Below are 20,286 nucleotides of genomic sequence, written 5' to 3' on the forward strand. Positions count from 1 at the left end.
TTAATTAAACTAATTAAATTTGTTGAAACTAGCAATAAATTTCAGGTAAAAGTAATTATATTTAAAAGTTTCGATCTGGCAATGCTGACATGTTTGTGTTGACAACAATGCAACAAAATGAAAAATATAAATAAAATTAAAAGTAATAGCAACAATAACAACAAGGCAAGCAAACAGTGACGACGCTGCTGCACAGTGGAACCATATTTTTCTCGCACTGGTATTAATAAACATACATATGTAATTGTTTATGTACATGTATGTATGTAATTCTATATGTACATATGTACATGTATGTAATTTTTAATATGTATGTAAATTCATTTGCATTGAAAACATTCCGCGTCATTTTAATTTCCATTTGGTCCCAGTGTGCATATGTGAGTGCGTTATGTTTTCCTCCTGACTTTGCTTCGGTTGTGGTATTGGGGTTTTTTCTTCTTCTTTTGCCTTGCTTTTGCGTTTGGCTTGCTTTGCGCTGCTTTGCTTTTTGTTGTCTCGTTGGCGTTCATTTTGCATTTTGCCGTTCAACACAACGGACGTGTGTGTGTGTGCGTGCTTAAGAAGCCGCGTGTGTGCAAAAGGACTAAATTTACAATAAAAACAAAGAAAATAAATTAAAACAATTTTTTTTGTTTTGTGAGTGTTAATAATTTTACATACTTGTACATTTTCGAAAATAAATTCGCAAGAAAATAATAAACGAGAGAGAGAGACACAAAATCCACAATTAGTTTTTGCAAGTGCCGCCCACCACAAGAGAGCGAGAGCGTGCGCCCAGGCGGCGCATATGTATAAAACAATAACAACAACACAAAACCACAACAAAAAACGTGAGTGCAAAATAAAGAAACAAAAACAATAACAGCAGTAAAATCACTTATAAAATTTCAAATTAAAAGAAAAGAATTATATTTTTTGAACACAAACAAAAATTTGTCACCCAAAGAGAAATGTTTATGCCCATACAAATACGTAGATATGTATATATATGTATGTATGGGCATGTATGTATATACATGTGTATATATCTGCATGTGTGAGTTTGTGGCCTCTGTGTGTGTGTGTGTAAGAGTGCGGGTTGTCTGCGACCCCCGCGCTTCTTTTAACGCCCCCCTCAATGACGCTGCTTTGCAGACGACAATTAAAATTGTCAAAATAAATTTGTTTAATTGAAAAATTTAAACTGCAAGCAACAAACGATCGAAGAGAGAAAGAGCGAGACAAAAAGAGATAAGGGTGATGATGATGATGGAAGGGGGAGAAGGTAATATACCATGGTAGTTTGATAGTGTAGGAAGAAAAGGGGGAGGTTGCTTGGAGGGCACCCGCATACTTACATACTTTTACATTTGTGTATGTACATACATATGTATGTATGTGAATAAATATGTATGTATGTATGTATGTATTTGCTCTCGCTGATTTCTAATGTGTATGTGTGTGTTTAACGTTTCGTTTTCGTCTTTGTTATAAAGTTGTATTCGCTGCGTATAATTTCCAATACTAACAACAATTTTGTTTTTATTTCTTTCGCCTTTTTGCTTTGATTTTGCTTTTTATTCATTTTGTATTGCCTTGCGAATAAGTTGTTGTTTTTATTTTTGTGTTTATACTTGGAGATCGGAGATACACTACGGTCTCGAAAAAGTATTACACTTGAAATTTGACGAGAAAATAGAAAATATGTACACACATACATACATACATACATCAACATATACATACATATGTACATATGTTTTAAAATGTTTGGAAATAAAATAATAGAATAATTGAATCGCCACACGCACACACACATATGTATGTATGTACATACATTCCCATGAGGATGATTTGATCTTCTAGCTATTATTGATTGTATTTAAAACCTCCTGCGCCGACTGTTGCTTAGTGTGTCCCACACTGCGCAAGCTCGTCCGCTTAGTGTGGATCAGTCTTGATCGGACTTGTTAGTTTTGTGGCGTTATTTTTGCTTTACTCTTCCCCTCCACCACTACCCCTCCACACATATTCTCACACCGTTACACGCATACACTTACGCATAACGGCTGCGTCAGCAAGAAAATACAGACAGAACAAAAAAAACAGACTATGCAAGAGTGAGATAGATAGATAGATAGAGGGAGAGAGAGAGAGAGCACGAAGAGATAAGCAAGAGACGCCAATATTTTGGCGTCCCACGTCGTTGTTTTTGCTGTTTAATATTATTATTGTTTTCTTTGCCAATCGAATGTGTGAGTGACTAAGAAATTGCGAGAGAGTGATAGTAAAAAGTAAGAGAGAGGGAGCGAAAGAGCGCATAAGATTAAGATAAAGAAAGAGAGAGGCGCAAAAATAACGCTAATTGTATGCATATCGTATTGTTGGTAGCAGCAGCAGCAGCACTTGTCGTCGTTAAAACTCACGTGAAACTTCTCTAACAGTTTCCCCCCTCCTCCTGCTTCTCCCACTATTTGTGCAATTATGCAATGAAAAATGCGTTCGACTTAAAAATCGATTGGAAAATTTTCCACAACTTCCCCCTTTGAGGGGTCTAAACATATCATCGTATATTAGCAAGGCAATCTTATAAAGGGCATATTGCATTAAAAACTGATTGAATGTTACGTTTTTTGAATGAAAGGGTAAGTGGGTGGGTGTTTGGGTGGTGAAAGGACGTTGCCAAACGATGGCAAAACGTATTTTTATTGCCCTTTCTGTCATGTTCTCACTCTCGTTCTCTTTCTAGTAGTAGCGTTTTGACTTTGCACCTATAAAGCACATTGCGAGAGTTTACTTGTGTGTGCGTCCATGTGTGTGGGTGAGAGAGAACCTTCCTCCCAATGTGAGTGTGTATGTGTGTGTGTGTGTATGAGTCTGAGGCGCATGTGACGCTAGCAGTTTGTTGATTATATAAAAAAACAAAAAAAATAAATAAATAAAAGCAAAAATTAATTATGTACATACATACGTATGTTTTTTTAATGCCTGTATACATTTTTGTATGTACATACATATGTACATATGTATGTATGTATGTTCATATTTGCAGGATCGTATTATGAAGTAGGCCTATTAAGGGGGAGGATCTTTAGGATCGCCACAAACTGGGCGTAAACTTTGAGATCTTTAAAGGAAAATGATTCTAATGATACGAAAACTATGAAATAATTTTATTTTAACCCCGAGGACCTGTTTCTACACTTAATTTTGTGGCGGCCCTGCTTAAATTTGTATATAGAAATAATTTTGTATATAGAATGTATGTGCATACATACAAACATACATACATATGTACATATGTGTAATTATACACAGAAAAGCGCTATGCCAACAATTTTGTGTGTTGTACTTAAGCGATAAGATATAGCCGTCGAAGCAGCAGCAACAATAACAACAACAACATCGCGCAAAATGCAAACAAAACTTAAAAGTAGCAGCCAACGACAAGCGGGCAATGGCAACTTTGTTGTTAGCCTGTTAGAGCTGGCTCTGTTGAGTTATACAACAACAAAAAGAAAAAAAAAACAACAAATAAACACACACACACAACACTCACAGGAGAACACACACACATACATACATGTGTATATGTACACAAATACAAAAAAAAAAAAAACAGAATTAGAGCAAAAAAGAGAGAAATAACAATGCACTGCCAGTCAGCGGGTCAGAAGAAAGTTACAAGTGTGCCAGGAGACAAAAATGTCGCAAGTAAAGTGTGTATAGAGAGAGAAAGAGAGAGCGAGGGCGATATAGAGAGTGAGAGAGTAGAGACACACACACACATTCTTTATGGCAAATTGTTGAAGGAAAACTTATACAATTAAGTGAAGATGTTTTTGTTAATTGTCAACACAGCTGTTGTTGGTCTTTGCCTAGAGTTTCATGTTAATATTAATAAATAATAAAATAAACTCTCTTACTGTAATAAGAGAGCATTTAAGTTAGTAGAAAATGACATTGCCTTATAAATATGTACATATGTATGTATATCCTTGTCTGCACAAACATTTATACAATTGTTGTATTCCGCCCGCATCTGTCCATGTGGAGAATCTTAATTCAAAAGGGCTCTTTCCAATGTCATAGAACGCCAAACACATGAATACCTTAAAATGAGTATGTATATACATACATACGTACCATACATACATACATCAGATGTATGTAGTTCAGTTTAGCTAAAGCTAGTTCAGTTTCATTGCAGCATTGACCAACAAATTGTGTGTTGGGTCGTTTAAAAATGTGCTAATTAGTGGAAAACGTTTATCACGACTTGGATGACTCTGTACACATGTGTGTATGTATATGGTTATATGGATACATTTGTATCTCCAGGTCCATGTACATAAAATGTGTGTGTGTGCCTATGTCAATTGATTTCAGTTTGCTTGATTGAAGGGCAGTGGAGGTGGCACACACAAAACAAATACAAATACAATATCTTTACATACATTTTATACGTAACACTTCTACTTCCAAATACATTAAAAGGTTATGAGAAATAGCAGGAATAACACAAAACAAACCATCAATTTATCTAACCGGTATACAATGTATGTACATACATATGTATATGGGCTTAGGCCAATAAGAATTCTGCAGAGTATAACTCAAAGAACTGAAAGAAATATTTCTAAGAGGCAGTCCTCGGTAGATGAGTTGCCTAAGTGACCCAGTCGTTCCGGACCCGGTAGTTTTCTTTAGTTAATCATTATGCATACATATGTACATACGTATGTATATTTAAAAATACATACAGATAATTTTCTTCTCTTTCTCTCTTTTTCTGTCACTCTCATATCAGCATTTAGAGATTAAAGTCTTATCAGTTGTGTTTTTCACGCCTTTCAAAAGAGTTTTCCTATTTACAAAAATACATACATACCTCAATACATACAAATGTGTATCATCATCATATTCATATGTACATACATACATATGTAAATGCATTTTATTATCGCCATGTTACTAACTTTTAAGACTCAAAACGAGGGCGAGCTTAAGTGAAACAGGTGACAGTTGATTGAAATCAAAAACAAAATGTGAATGAGGAAAAACGGGCAGTTACGACGTAGTGCTCATTTTAAAGGCAACCATTCAGTCCACGGTCCAGACGCTTCAGACTCCCCAACTGTCAATTTTTTCAAAATATCCTCGCATTTAGCTCGGTCCTTATATACTACATTATATTGGAGCCGATAAAAGATCCTCCATGTCCCTCTCTGTCTATCCCTTCTGATCTCACACTTGGCACTTTATGTACATTTATTTTCTTTGTTAGGTCAGCTTAAAGTTTTGAAGCCTTATCAGCTATTTTTATACACTTCATATTATGCATACACATATGAAAACATGCATATTTACATATGTATGTATGTATATTTAATAACTATTGTTGACCTAATTTAATGTTAGAATTCGTTGTGCAATTTTCTCAAGACAAACACATGATTGAAATTGAAAGGAAAGGGAACATACAATCCATTTCGTTGTACTGGCCGGCAGTTGCTGAGAAGATGTACACACATATGTATGTATGTATGTGTGTGCATAAGCTGCAAGTGTTGTGTGTAGATAAATATGTATGTATGTATGTATGTACATACCTTGCGCCTGGCAACTACATCAAATGACAAAAACTTTCTTATTTTTAGTGATCCCCTCTTTTGCTTTTTGTGTTGTTTAAATGCAGTTGTGTTGCTAGAAAGAAAATAAGAGAAAAAGAAGGAAAACAAAAAAAATGATATAAAGAAAAGCCGGCTAAAACTCGCATATCACTCTCTTTTTTCTCTCTCTCTCCAATTTTCTGTGTACGCTCTCTGCTTTTTTATTTGCGGTTGCTTTGGGTGCGTATTGAAATTTATTTATAAGTAAGCTCTTTTAACTTTTGCCTAAAATTAAATACTACAAGAGAAAAAAAAAAAAAAAAAAAAAAGAAAAGTAAAACCAAAACTGCTGCAGTTCGCAATCCATGTTGATCTTCTTTTCTTTTTTGCATTTAGTTCTTGTGCCCTCGCCTTCCACAACCACAAACCCCACCCCCGTCCATTCCACATCGCGTTCTGCGCGACGTTGGCCCATTGTGCGTCGCACGTGTGGACGTTGGCGTTGACGTCGGCGTCACTGTCGCGTTCGCAATCGACAGCTTTTTATCAACTTTTCCTAATTAATTTAATTATTTATTAATGAATTAAGCATATTTTCGTTTTATTATTATTGTTGTTGTTTCTCATGTATTCAAACTAAAATGTCAAGTGGCTGCTTATTTTTTATTATTTTTATTTTTTTTTGGTATAAATGAAATGGAAATTTTATTGGTTTTGTTGGCCACAATCCGGAATCGTTATTCCGTCAAAACGGTTGGACACGTTTTCTATCTGGAAACCTTGAACGGAATCGTATACCAGGGCAAATAAATTGCGCAGAAGTTTCTATAAGTTTAAGAGAAGCTAAAATGATTTTCCAATTGTTTGTAAAGAAAACATACCATAACTTCGTGTTATTTAAAGGAACAAAATTGTAATCAATATTTATGATTATATTTTGATTAATCAGATTAAATTGATTTAATATTTCTCCGCCCACAAAATTTTAAAGACACCAATCTTTAAGACAGAACGTTAACAGTGTTTTTTTTTGCCCATTTCAATTTGTTATTCACATTGAAAATAATAACAACAATAAGTTACAATTGAGCCTTTCATTGTTGTGAGTCACATTATGGCGCGTGGAGAGGGGGAGTAAAAGAAACGGCACGCATATTGACAATACATACTTACATGAACGTAAATAATCAGTGGAAAAGACGGAAAGGGGAAGGGAAACTAGAAAGGAGAGAGTAATACGGAGAGAAATACGCGCTAAAGAGAGGATAGTCAGGTTAATGGGATTCCCTTAAAGCCTAGCCCAAACAGCTGTTTGTTAAGCTGGTCCAACTGTGCTTTGTTGTTGTTGTTGATCCTTGTGTTTTGTTAATATGTTTATACTTACCACACGACGACAGCGATGCCGACATCGACGCAAAGTTGTTTGTAAATCGCGTGTGAGGCCGCCGCCAACCTGATTTGTTGTTGCTATTTTATTTATATATGTATGTATGTGCATATGTACATACATACATATATTTGTATGTATGTATGTACATATGTATGTATACATTTTACGGCTGTTGTTGCTGCTCACTTTTCAATAAATGGCAATGTCATGCGCGAACGCGCAACTCAACACACATACACACATACACGCACACGCAAGCAGGCAAATAGTGGGAGAGAGGCACCCGGTATGCTAACTCTCTCTCAAGCTTTTGTTTACGACGCTTTACCGGTCTTGGCTCATGTTACGACAACAGAAGGTAGCTCAGCATGAAAAATGATTGCAAAGCGTATACATTTTGAGCAAATCTCATCGTACCTACATACGTCACGAATTTACATTGCTCTCAGCAAAAGTTAAGAAGCCAAGAAACAACGTAAAATTAAGAGCCATAATGAAAAGTTGGTTTTAAGCTGTGTTTTTATCATTTTTGATTGTAATTTTATTACATGTATGTAGGTGTGTGTTTGTAATGACGTCACGGACAGAGTTATTTCTCGCTACTACGCCAAATAACGTGTCTGCGCAATGCGGTATCTTTTGTCGTTGTATCGTGGTCTGGCTGGCCTAGGCTGGCACAACACCTCACACAATGAAAGCTTTGTGCGCTCTTCTCTCTGCTGCTGCTGCTGCTGTTGGTGTTCTCCGTGGCACTGCATTGCGTTGGTATTGGTATTATAGCGTATATGATTGTGTGTGTGTCTCGGCATTTCATTTTTGCCTGCCGCCGCTTCGCTTCATTCGTTTGCCTGCTCGCGTGCCTTACGGGTCGAGATTAACAAAAAGAAAATTAAATTTATATCTTCTTTTACTTAAAAGTTGAACATTATTTTTTTGTTTTTGTGCTAAAATATTATAAAATTAAAGCGAAATAAGAGAAACGTTACAAAATCAACAAATATAACTAGAAACTCAAAAAGTGATTCTTCTTTCATCACATTTTTTCTGAATGGAGGTATGTAGGTGGGTTGGGAGAAAAAGAAGCAAAAGCAACTGCAAAATAACAGTTTGTTTTACATGGTTCTACTCCTTGTGCCGAAATATAAGTGTGTGTGTGTGTGTATGTGTGTGTGTCATGTGTAAAAACAAACTAATAATAAACAAATTCACAAAAAGGAAAACAAAACTTAAAAAAACCAAAAAACAAAAAAAAAGAAAACCATGAAAATATTAAACAAAGCCCCAAGGAGGCGCCTTTTAAGCTCTACCAAAAAGTCACAGAAACTCATCGTGAGAGGGAAACAGTTGTGGGGAGATGTAGTGGGGTCAGACACTAAACGAGAGAGTGAGAGCCGTCGCCGCTATTCTCCACTCTCCGATTTCATAACCATGCTAAAAACAACAACAAACTAAAAATAAAAAACCACGTTGAAAATTTGTTGGCAGCGACGTTGGCGTCTACTTTTAATGCTAATGCAGCGACGTCAACACAAATTTCGAGCTTCTTCTTTCCCTCTCTTTCTCTAATATGACTATCTCTTTCATTCGCGCTATATAAATATATATAGATATAGATGTGTATGTGTATGTGCATGTGTGTGTGAGTGTATTTTTGTGCTGTAGGTGTGAGTTGTGACTGAGGGCTTTCTGTTACTACTACATAAAGTACAGTAAAGGCTCTCCATCTTAATATACATATATGCAAAATATACACAAACATATATCTATATAGAGTATTAGAAAAACCTAAAAAAGGTTTTTTTTCGATTCGACCTTACCCTCCTCTGTACTTATTCTGATTTTTCTAATACAACTGTGTCGTGTGTGTGTGTGTGTGTGTCGGTTTATTAGGTTTCTCCTCTAGCACCTGATAAAGTTTTCATTGAAAACCGTATGAGGTCAAAATTGAAGTTGAGAGTTTTCACTGTATGCCAATAATATGTAATTGCCATATTCATTTGATTCTAAAATGAGTGATAAATAACAGTGTATTTTTTTTTGTTTAGTTTTTAATGAGGGAAAACTTGAATTGGTTAGTTAGTAGTAGTATTAGTTGGATGACGACGGCGACGCTAACGGGCAGCCAACCTCAACCTCACTTACTCTTCCTCACCCTCCCTCATCCTCCCACACTCACTCACTCACTCTTTCTGTCTCTGTCTTTCTCTTTCTTTTTTGCTCTATCTTAGGCTAAACGCCATCTTCTCATAGAGCAGCAACGTTCTATGGGTGGCGCGTACATTGAAGGTGGGGCCACGGGAGAGGAGGGAGGTGTGGGTTCGGGCAACACAACAATTATAAAACGCCACACGAGATTTTTATTTTAGCCAAACGGCGACGACGGCCTTGTTGCGTTTATTATTTTTGTTGCACTCATTTTTGTTCTTGTGTTTTTGTTGTTTTTTGAAATATTTCGATACATATATTTGTTGTTATACAAATAAATATATAGACATACATACATACATTCGAATTTGTATATATGTACATATGTATATACACACATATAAACAAAAATATATACATACATATATATGTATTTATATACCTACATTAGAATGAATTTTATTTTTTTTTGTGTGTTCTTAGAGAATTTTCCACACATTTATGATGATTTTTGTGTTTTTTCTTCTATGTTCTAATGTTTTGTGGCCCAGGCGGCGTATACGTAATGCAAGGAAAATGTATGTGTATATATATATATATATTTATATAAATGTAGATGTGTGCGTGTATAGCATAGGTGTGTATGCGTGTGCGTGAGCTATTGGTTTGTTTCTGTGTGTGTGTGTGTGTGTTTAGGCATAATTCAGGGGGCATTACGTATACGCCGCATGGCCGTCGTCATTGTCGTACATGACATTTTCTCTTTGCCCTGTGTATTGGTTGATTTTCTCAAGAAAATTTACTGCAAAAATCTCCAAAAATGGATAACAACAAGAAATCGTGATTAATTCTGTATAAATCAGCGTAGAATAATTGAAAACAGTTTCACTGAAATTACCCATTTTTGTTGTTCTTGATGATGTTGTTTTTTTTTTCTCAATCGAGGAATTTTTGTTTATATTTTATTAATGTGAGTAAAAGAGAAGAGAGAGAGAGAGAGATGTTTACACACACACACATATATACAGAAAGACAAACACAAAGAAACTTACACTAAGAGAGTGTAAAGAGTTATCTCTCTCTTTTACCCCAGCCAGCTCCATTGGGGGACTCTCTCAAATAATGCTTTTTAGCCGGAAGTATGCGAAAAATTTCTCTCTTTTTTTTTTTTTTTTTGTGTAATAAATCATGTAGATAGATAGAAAAAAATAAAACAAAATGAATTATTAAATTATTTGACACATATGTACATGGTGGCTCTGCCTCTATGTATGTATGTATGTATATGATCCCTTTCACACCCTCTCGATCTCGTTTTCACTATTTTCCTTTGTTTTTACACACACATAAGTGATGTATGGGGGCACACAAAAACAAAAAGAAAAAGAGGAAACAACTCATTTAAGATTTTCACGTTTAATGGATTTTCATATATATTTATTATTGTAATTGACAATGACAGTAACAGCAACAATAACTATATGATGGTACACCCACTTAATTGATTGTTGTTGTAAAATAATAATGATAAACAAAGAGAAGCAAAGTATCAGCAATAGAAGAGAGTGGCAGCAAAACAAGAGAAAGGGAGAGCGAGAGAGCAAGAAGAAGAAGCAGATACACGAGGTTATTGTTTTTTTTTTTGTTATTTTGTTTTTGCATTCGTCCAACGGTTAATAGGGTGCCAAAGAGTAGATTAGCTTACGTTTTGTACATTTAAATATCAATTAGCAGATTGTATTAGCTTTTTAAACCATACATATGTATGTATGTAAATATAAATTAATTGCGTACTCTACCATGGAAAGCCAATTTAGTTAAGAAATTGTTCTAATTGGTTTTTTTTATTCCAATTTCGTTTAAGCTTTAAGGTAATACAATTTAAATATAATTTGTAATTGATTTAGTCTAGGGTATTAAATAGTTGAGTTTTGCTTTCTGCATTCATGATTAACTTTTGTTTTGTGCTTGTATTAAAAAGCATTTTGGATTTATTAATAGACCGATTTTTACACTTGCTATTATGACAAATGTTTGTAAGAATTCTGAAATGAATCATTAACCAGCCGCGCCATCATCATCATCATCATCATCATCATAGTGTTTATAGAAAAAGGAAAGCTGGGCTGGGCTTTAGTTTAAGTTCGGTTTAGTTCGGTTATGTTCGGTTTTACGGTTCTTCGGTAGTTCAGTTTCATTATTAGCACGCGTTGCATGCAAAGGGCAGCAGGCATCATCAGGTACAGTTACCACGCACACAGTATGAACATCATCATTATCATTATCATCATCATCATCATCAACATCAACACTTGTTGTTGTTGTTAATTGAAAAAAAGAAACAAGGGAGTGAGCGTGTGTGTGTGTGGGGACATTGGGGTGAAAGAGAAAGGGCATGCAAAATGCAATGTGAGGTGATGGGGAGGGGTTGACATTTAAAAAATCAGCAAACGTTTACGTATATTTAGCTTTATATATGTATGTACTGTACCCATAGGTAGTTGATGCATCCATCCACAGGGGTCACACATACACACACAGCCGCAGCCACAGACTTTTGTTGTCGGTTGACGTTTCTAGAACGAAAAACTGACAACTGACTGCCAAAGCAAGAGCTAATCTCAACAAAGCCAAAGTAATAGCAAAAATTAAAAACAACTAAAAGCAAAACCAGATAATAACAAACAGAGAAAACACAGCGGCTTAAAAAATAAGAGTAGCAGGCTACAGAAAAAAAATAAACAAAACAGCTCATTCTCAGAGATAAAGAGAGAGAGAGAGAGAGAGAGAGATAGGGAGACAAGAAGAGCAAGAGAGAGAATGGTCGCCAAACACATGCTTTTACATTAGCCTACATCTAAGTAGTCCCTAGAGTTAGACAGAGAGAGGGAAAGCTAATACAAGCTCGTTTCTTCCTTCCAAAAAGTTGCCAAGACAACAAACTGCGTAACATAAGTTTTGGACAGCAAAAAAAAAAACGCAATTCGCTCCCTTTGCTTCCCCCAACCCCCTTCCTTCAACTCATTTGAGACGCGACTTCTTGTTGTGACTTGACTTGACTGTTGTTGTTTTTGTTTATATGGTGTTCTCTTTTCAGTGGCGAAGAGTAAAAGCTCTTTCTGTACGCTCTCTCTTTTGATATTTTGCATGTCCCATTCACTGGGCCTCGTTTAGTAATGTAATTTTTTGTGTTTAGCTACCCTCTATTATTCGGATCTTTGATTAGAGGAGGTACATATGTATATACATACATACATCGTATATACTATCTAGAAGGGAGAATCAGATGCTATCTTAAATCAACGTATCCATATGCATTTTGTGTGAGTGTGTGTGTGTTGTGTGCTCCAATGAATAGACTAAGCTTGTTCCAAGAACTCAATGTAAATTGAATTGTGTGTACAAGGCTCCATTACAAAAGGGAGTTTCTTATAACATTGAATACTTAAAATTCTTTTACAATGCAACTTTTTATATGAAATTGAAACTCGTCCATGTTTCGGTTAATAGATTAATTTATGTAGATTTTAAGGGTATCCTCAACTCGACGGTTTTATTGCGACTTAAGTGTATACAAAACTGAAATGTAAATATGTATATTTTTTTTATTTGATGGTTTGTTGTGGCAGTCACATTTGCCCGCCTACTTGTGCACCTCCATTGTTGTTGTTGTTGCAAATGCAAAATAATAGCTTGTCACAGTAATTTATTTTATTTGTATTTGTGTTTATTTTACTTTTTCTTTCTTTTGTTTTCGTTTTACTACTAAGGCCCCGAAGAAGAAACTTTGCCGCTTTTTTCGTTTTTCGTTTATTTTGAAAATCAATAAATAATAATACACTTAGTTGGCTGCACCTTAACCTAACAACAACAAAAAGGAACACCACCAACTCATCGGTCTCCTGGAATGCTGCTATGTTTTTTTCTTCGTTTTGGTGCTGTTTTTTTTTTTTTTTGGTTGTTCAACACTTGTCGCGTTTGATGATGATTACATCCGCTCCATTCTTTTTCAAATTAAAATATTCATATATGTATGCATATGTATGTATTTTATACATATGTATGTATCTACTCCCCTACATGTTATACAGCATTATTTATCTATGTTAATTAGCAGAAGCCGTTACAGATGACTGTGAACTTTACAGAACACGTGTCCATTTCATAGAGCATAAGCCCCAATGGATGCTGACAGTGGGCTCGATCGTAAAATCGGGCACTAGTTTGCCCATCCGAAATGTTTTGATATTCCACTTTAAACATTTTAGTCCAAAGAATGACAACAAATCAGTACAATTTTAGATAAATTCTAAATTTAAAAGAAGATATGTATTTCAATTGTTTTCCAAGAGCTTCGAGACTGTTTCAGAATAATTTTGGCCGTGTGAAACTGATTTCACCCATTATAATCCCTTAAAGTCTCATAGTCACTTCTGCATAAAGTTTACCCAATTGCATTATAATCGATATGTACTTCGTTCAGGTATTTGTATTAGTTTTTAGAACAATTTCGTATCAACCAAAACCATATGTTCTTCAATTCCAATGAAAAACAACAACTATCGATTGATTTTCGCTTTTATTAAGAATTTTGAATATGCACCACTTTTGCACCACTTAGGTAACCACAGAACAGAGAGCTGTTTGTAAAAAATACTGATAAGATAATATATGTACATATATTCATACATACATACATATGTACATATAAATATATGTCTTGTACATACATACATACATACGTATGTACATAAAAAGAGACTCGGAGAAAGAAAGAGAATGAAAGAGTGTGAGAACCATAAAGTCAGCATGAAGGAAAGAGAACACTAACACTGGCTTCTTGATAATGAATGATGATCATGACGATAATAATGATGATTGCGTAAAAAGTAGGTAAAAACTTTGGTCAGACCTAAAGTGTGAAAAACCTTTGACTTTTTGGCTAAATGACTCGACTGTTTACAAAACTTGACTAATTTTAAGCAGAGACAAAAAATTAGCCATCACGATCTATCTAGTTTTTGTGTAGGAACTGACAGGTAAAAAAAGGGGGGTGGTGGGTGGCAGGGGAGGGGACACACCAGTTTTGCGTGGAATATTTCTAATTATGCAGGTTTCTGTCGAAAAATCTCTTTCCTTTGCTCCATTAGGGCGTACTAATGGAGCAGCGGGACAAGTCCTGGCGTCCCAACCGGAAGCAATATTTTTCGATCTTGATGAATGAAATTTGTGAGTGTGTTAATTGAATTTCTTATTTTGTTCTTGTCTTTTTGCAGCATGTCAACGGATAATCCCACACAATTGTTAACAACCAGTCGTTACGATATTGTTCAATTTCGTGGACAGCTTCATCATCCTCAGTCGCCGGCAGGGATAACAGCAGTAGCAACAACAACACCAATAACAACAACATCAACAACGGCCACAGCAGTGGTAACAGCAGCGGCAGTCTCCGCCCATGGATATCGTAGTGTGGCCCAACCATCAATTGGAACCACAGTGATAGCTGCACCACCACCGCCTTCCGTATCGAGTACTACTAGCACAATTATGTCGGCCGCCGGTTCAAAATATGTATTTCTGCAACATAATGCTGCTGGCGTTGGCGTTGGCACCACTACCGCAGGATTTCAAGCATACGAACATAATGGAACAGTTGGTGGTGCAACAGGCGGCGGAGCAGCTGCTGCAGGAACTGGCAACATAGTACTCCTTGCTGCAGAACCTATTGAACTAAGCTCAGCTGATGCCTTGGCAGTGGTAGCCGCCGCTGCGGGTGGTGAGAGAACCCATGAAACAGATGACGGTGAATTGCGCCCTCTGTCCTGGTTGAGTGATAGCAATCTGATCAAGGGCATAGTCACAAGTACAACAACAACAGCAACAACAGCAGCTAACCCGACAAACAAACGAGTGGGTGCAACAGTCGTTGCGGCGCCCACAAATCTCTGTATAGTCAGTGATCAACAGCAGCAATCGCCTTCATCATCAGCATCATCATCGGCTTTATATAGCAGCACCACAACCGTACATAAGGGTCCAAGTGGCACCACCACTGTGGTAGAATATAAAGCCGCCACTGCCGCCGCCGCTAGTACCAAATCTGCCATCTCTGCCTCCGTTTCCACCACTACTTCATTAGCCACCACATATCCAACAACAACTACGCGAAATGCCCACAGTTTTGTGCCCATTGTGGTGACTAGCAGTAATATTGGTGCTTTAAAACCACAACAAATCTATGTGACCAGTAATGGTGGAGCAGCAATTGGCAAGACAGCTGATTCCCTGTCTTTGTCCTCCACCTCCTCCTCCTCGAGCACCTCAAATTCAAATTCAAACTCTTCCTCCTCAATTGCCACACATCATCCGCATAAGAAATATTTGCGTGAAAAAATGAATGTGCTATGGGACCATCAACACCAGCAGCAACAGCAACAACAACACCAATCGTCGTCCAATAACCATCATCATCACCATCAGTTGGTGGCCTCCACTGTAACTGTGGTCAGTTCACCCGCCTCCTCAAATAATTCATCACTTAGCTCGTGTTCAGCTTCTGGCTCATCGACTGCTGCAGTAAATGGTGGCAATAGTCCTGTACCAAAGGCGAGCAGTTTTAATGCCGTCTTTGATGCCGTCAACTATGCCCCGTCCTCCTCCTCCTCATCATCCTCCGAGGTGACGACGACACCCAGCAGTAGCGGCAACAACAATAACAACAACAACAGTAAAGACCAAATGAATGTAATCACAACCACAACAAGCACGACAGCCACGTTGCTGAATGGCACACGGCCGCCAGGATTTACCTATATCAACTCGCAAATCATGTAAGTAAACTTTAAAAGAAAAATTCTTTGCACGATTCGTTTCTATTCATTCTATTCCGATATAATAGCCCGCCCGCCAATATTGTAACCGAAACGGCTAGAAGTACCCTTTTGCCACCGGGCTCCAGTTACACCACTTTGACGACGACGACAACTCCAAGCAACAGCAGCAGCAGTAATAATAATAATATTTGTAGTAATAATGCCATTCAGCCACACAGTCCGCAATTATCAGTGTCTCCGCCGCCGCCGCCCATGACGCCGACAAGTATTCATAATGGTGGTGGTTCCGGTGGTGCTTCCGGTGGTGTTGGCAATGGTTTGCACAATTTGCAGAGTCCCAATAGTTATACCAGTTATGAGAATGAGGATTCACTTAAAGAATTCGATTTGGTAGCTGTCACACGTATGCATACCAGTACGCCCCAACAACAACAACAATATATAACAATTAAGAACAACAACAACATTGGAGGAACTGGAACTGCTATTGCAACTAATGCCAATGGCTATGGCAGTGCCAGTAGTACTAATGGTGGTGCACCTTCTACTAATGGTGGAGCTGGTGGTGGTGGAGGTGGTTCGAATACACCACAAAAGCAAAAGCATCCGCATAATGTGCCATATGATCCACTTGTGCATACCAATAATAAGCCGCCTTATAGCTTTAGGTGAGTAATATATACTACTATAAGTTAGATGTGGATTGCAATCTCTTATTCTTCTTGTAGTTCCTTGATCTTCATGGCCATTGAGGGTTCAGTTGAGAAGGCACTGCCCGTTAAGGAGATCTATGCCTGGATTGTACAGCATTTTCCATATTTTAAGACAGCGCCAAATGGCTGGAAGAACAGTGTACGTCACAATTTGTCATTGAACAAGAGTTTCGTTAAAGTGGAAAAGGCCCCCAATATGGGCAAAGGATCATTGTGGCGTGTAGAGCCACAGCAACGACAAAATCTCATTCAGGCTCTGAATCGATCGCCATTCTTTCCAAATTCAGCGGTAGATAAAATAAGCCCATCGCTTAAAAGTCCTGTTAGCTTTATCTCTGGCCATGAAGTCGTCATGGGTCTGGATAACAATGTTGGTGCTTCAGCTGGTGGAGTATCATCGTCGGCAGCAATTGGCGCTGAACCGGGAGCTTCAATAGCACTCTCCACGCCAGGTGCAACAACAGCCGTGGCCTTGGCTACGCCAACTAGAACCAACGGCTTGGTATTGGCCCCCAATGTTGGAGCTAGCCAGACAGCAGCTGTTACACCCACTAGTTCAACATCGGCTGCAGGAGATGGTTCTGGTTCTCGTTTTGATCCCAAATTGTTTCCTAATTTATCGAGAGCGTTTAGCACTAAACGCGATGACCAACAGCAGCAGCAGATAATGGATAGAGACCGTTTAGATGATGAAATGCTTGGAGAATATGCGACCAATAACAACAACAACAATAACAAGTACAATAACTATTCATCTGTAAATGGAATAGGAAACGCTCCAACTAATGGAGATGAATACAATTTTGAGCGTTTGGCACGCGATTGTGGTGCAGATAGCATGGATGATGTACATGCAGCAGCAGCTATGCTGTTTCTTAAGCACGGTTCCAAGGTTTTTACGGAATCCTTTCAAAATGGGTAAATACACCAAATATTTTTATCTCTTTCGATTACACTTAACCTTTCTCTTTTATCCTTTTCACTTTGTGTGCAGCGCTCCAGTGATAACTAGCTCGCCTAGCGAAGATCATACATATTCGGCGGGTGGTAATAGCAATGCTGACAGTGGAGCCTCAACTCCATTAACGAGTGGTCAGACACTGGCTTTGGGTGCTGCTGGCAATCATCAGAACCATCATCATCACCACCATCATGGTCATCATAATCATCATCTGACTGTGGGCGGAGGTGCAGATAGCAATTGTGCTAGTTCAGATGCAGCCTATGATAGCAGCGAGGAGAAGTAAGAGTGATCAATATGTTCAATGTGATCAAAATTTAATTGTCTCTCATTCTTTGCAGTCATAATATCACACCCGAAGAGCTGGCCGATCAGCAGCGACAACGTGATGGCGTTGATGCCTTGCTTTCCCTATCGCGATCCTCCATTGTGGAATGTGGCTCAGTGGCAACCACGCATTATCATAGCAATGGTAGTGGTAGTGGCAGTGCCAGTAGTCTTGGCTCACCTCATAAACGTGCTGCCAGGCATAGTTTAGAAGAGGACCATCATCACACTTACCAGCAACACCATCACCACCACCAACAACAACAACAACAACAACAACAGCAACGTCATCCGACGCAGCTTCAATTTCAGCATCACGCACAAGCTATTGGTATATATACTAATGGCAGTGGCAGTAAAATGGCTTTGCTTAGTAGTGCGGCAGCCAATGTGGCTCAACAGCAACAACAACAACAGCAATTACAGCAGCAACAACAACATCAACAACCGCAACGTGCAGTGTTTGAAGAACAACAGTTCTATGGTAATTCACCAGCGACGCCTATCAATATCAATGGGAATGTTACATCCTCATCCGCCTCCAATGCTAACACCACCAACGGCGGCATGTACAGCTTGAGTTGTCTGCCCGGCTCAGTTGGCGGTAATGGTAATCTTAGTGCAATCATGGGTGGCGGTATTGGCAATGTCAATGTTGCCGCCGCCACAGTCGTTAACAAAGTCACAAGTAACAAGGTGAAGCCATTGCGTGGCCTGCGCAACAAGATCAAGCGAAAGTCATCTTGGATGCGGTGAATATGGCGTAAGGCAGGCGGCGGTGCCGTCAGACCCTAGAAACGACGACGACAACAACAACAATAAAAACAATAACGAAAGGATGGAAGGAAAGTGGACAAAAACAACAACAAGCAATCACAGGCCGAACCGCTCTCCAGAGTGAGACGTCCAAAACAACAAATGTTGTTGTCTCTTTCCAAATAACTTAATCTAACCTAATTATTATTAATATTATTTTTTTTTTTGTGTTTGTTATTAAATTCAATTATTATTATTATTTTTATTACTATATTATAATTATTATTTCTATTTTACTTGCTCTTAAGACTAAGAAGAAGAGTTGAGCATCATATATACATACATACATATATATGATATCATTCTTTTATTTTTACAAATTCTCCCGACTTTATTGTTTGTTGTTGGCCATTATTAGTTTTTTTTTTCTTCCTCCTATTTATAATTTTTAACTTGTTAAACAAAGAAACAAAAACCAATTTAAACAGCTTTTGTATGGGTGCAATGTTTTACTCTAAAGTTAATAGTATATACACAATACATACACACACTCACACACACAGAAAGTGTAATTAGCAAAAATAAAGTGTGTACATGTGTGTGTGTGTGTGTGTGGAAATAAAAACAAATTGATTTAAGCAAACAAAAACCTACATATGCATATAGAAACTACTTACAAAACTAATTAGCGCCTTATTCATTGAGTCCTTAGCAAAAAAAAAAAAAAAAAGAAATAAAAAGCTGTTAAATTGTTTGAAACTGCTCCAGATATATGTATGTATACATATTTATATGTATTCTATATGTGTTATATCTATATATATATAAATTTAACCAAAACACAGCCAAGCCTCGAGGATAGCGAGAAGAACGCAAAAACAAAAACAAAAATCGCAACACACGACACTCAAGTAAAACTGTTAAATCAAAGATATATACATATGTGTGTACATATATATATATATATATATATATATTATAAATATATATTTTAGTTATTAAGCGAGAGAAAATGATTCAAGTTAAGCATATTTAATACGTAGTTCAAAACAAAGCAAAAGTAAAAATTGTGTAAGCTCCTTTTTATATACGTATATGTATATGTATATATATATAACATGTAATAATTATTCTCTAACTACATATATATATGCATATATATGTATGTATGTATATACACGGATCTATCAAACATTTTCTTAAAGGCACAACAACCACAAATAAGTTAGACAAATTAAGTAAAAAGGATAAACCTGTTGATTCATTATACTATAATGCCCCTTTAAACTGGTGTATACACTTCAAGTACCTTTTTAGCAAAAACAAAACAAAAAAACAACAACAAAAACAATATCGAGAATAATCGAAAATGCTCGATCTTTCTTACACACATACACACACACACACACACACACACACACACAAAACAAAACGAAAAAGAAAAACAATTGTTTAATTTAAGTGTTAAAACCATTTTTCCCGCTATCATTTATTTTTATATATATATATAAATAAATTAATGTTTTGTTTGTTCGTTTAAGTGTTGGCAAATGTGTAGAACGAA

The 20,286-nt window shown here is 37.1% G+C and overlaps 1 protein-coding gene and 1 long non-coding RNA gene across 3 annotated transcripts; one reads left to right on the top strand and one right to left on the bottom strand.

Moving 5' to 3' along the window:
• Positions 1 to 511: 511 nt before the first annotated feature.
• On the bottom strand, positions 512 to 1,481 carry LOC137586717 (uncharacterized). Its single transcript, XR_011033821.1, has 2 exons — positions 1,341 to 1,481; positions 512 to 586 (listed from the first exon to the last, which is right to left on the bottom strand). It is a non-coding gene; the product is annotated as an uncharacterized lncRNA (long non-coding RNA).
• CHES-1-like (Checkpoint suppressor 1-like) lies at positions 519 to 20,286 on the top strand. Of its 2 annotated transcripts, none has more exons than XM_068302810.1 (6): positions 519 to 833; positions 14,406 to 15,962; positions 16,031 to 16,633; positions 16,694 to 17,596; positions 17,673 to 17,921; positions 17,981 to 20,286. In XM_068302810.1, the coding sequence occupies exons 2-6, from the start codon at positions 14,407 to 14,409 to the stop codon at positions 18,720 to 18,722; spliced, it is 4,053 nt and encodes a 1,350-aa protein (XP_068158911.1). In that variant the 5' UTR covers positions 519 to 833; position 14,406; the 3' UTR covers positions 18,723 to 20,286. The 2 variants fall into 2 exon arrangements, with proteins under 2 accessions (XP_068158911.1, XP_068158913.1); XM_068302812.1 differs by lacking the exon at positions 519 to 833 and adding an exon at positions 7,865 to 8,038.

This window comes from Drosophila tropicalis, unplaced genomic scaffold (assembly GCF_018151085.1).
Source record: "Drosophila tropicalis isolate 14030-0801.00 unplaced genomic scaffold, ASM1815108v1 contig_158, whole genome shotgun sequence".
NCBI lineage: Eukaryota > Metazoa > Arthropoda > Insecta > Diptera > Drosophilidae > Drosophila > Drosophila tropicalis.

Excerpts from the sequence above, each read along its gene's own strand:
- CHES-1-like (XM_068302810.1), top strand. The coding sequence starts at position 14,407 with ATGTCAACGGATAATCCCACACAATTGTTAACAACCAGTCGTTACGAT. Across the intron at positions 16,634-16,693 it reads AAGCCGCCTTATAGCTTTAG|TTCCTTGATCTTCATGGCCA; the intron begins GTGAGTAATATA and ends TTCTTCTTGTAG. Across the intron at positions 17,597-17,672 it reads ACGGAATCCTTTCAAAATGG|CGCTCCAGTGATAACTAGCT; the intron begins GTAAATACACCA and ends CTTTGTGTGCAG.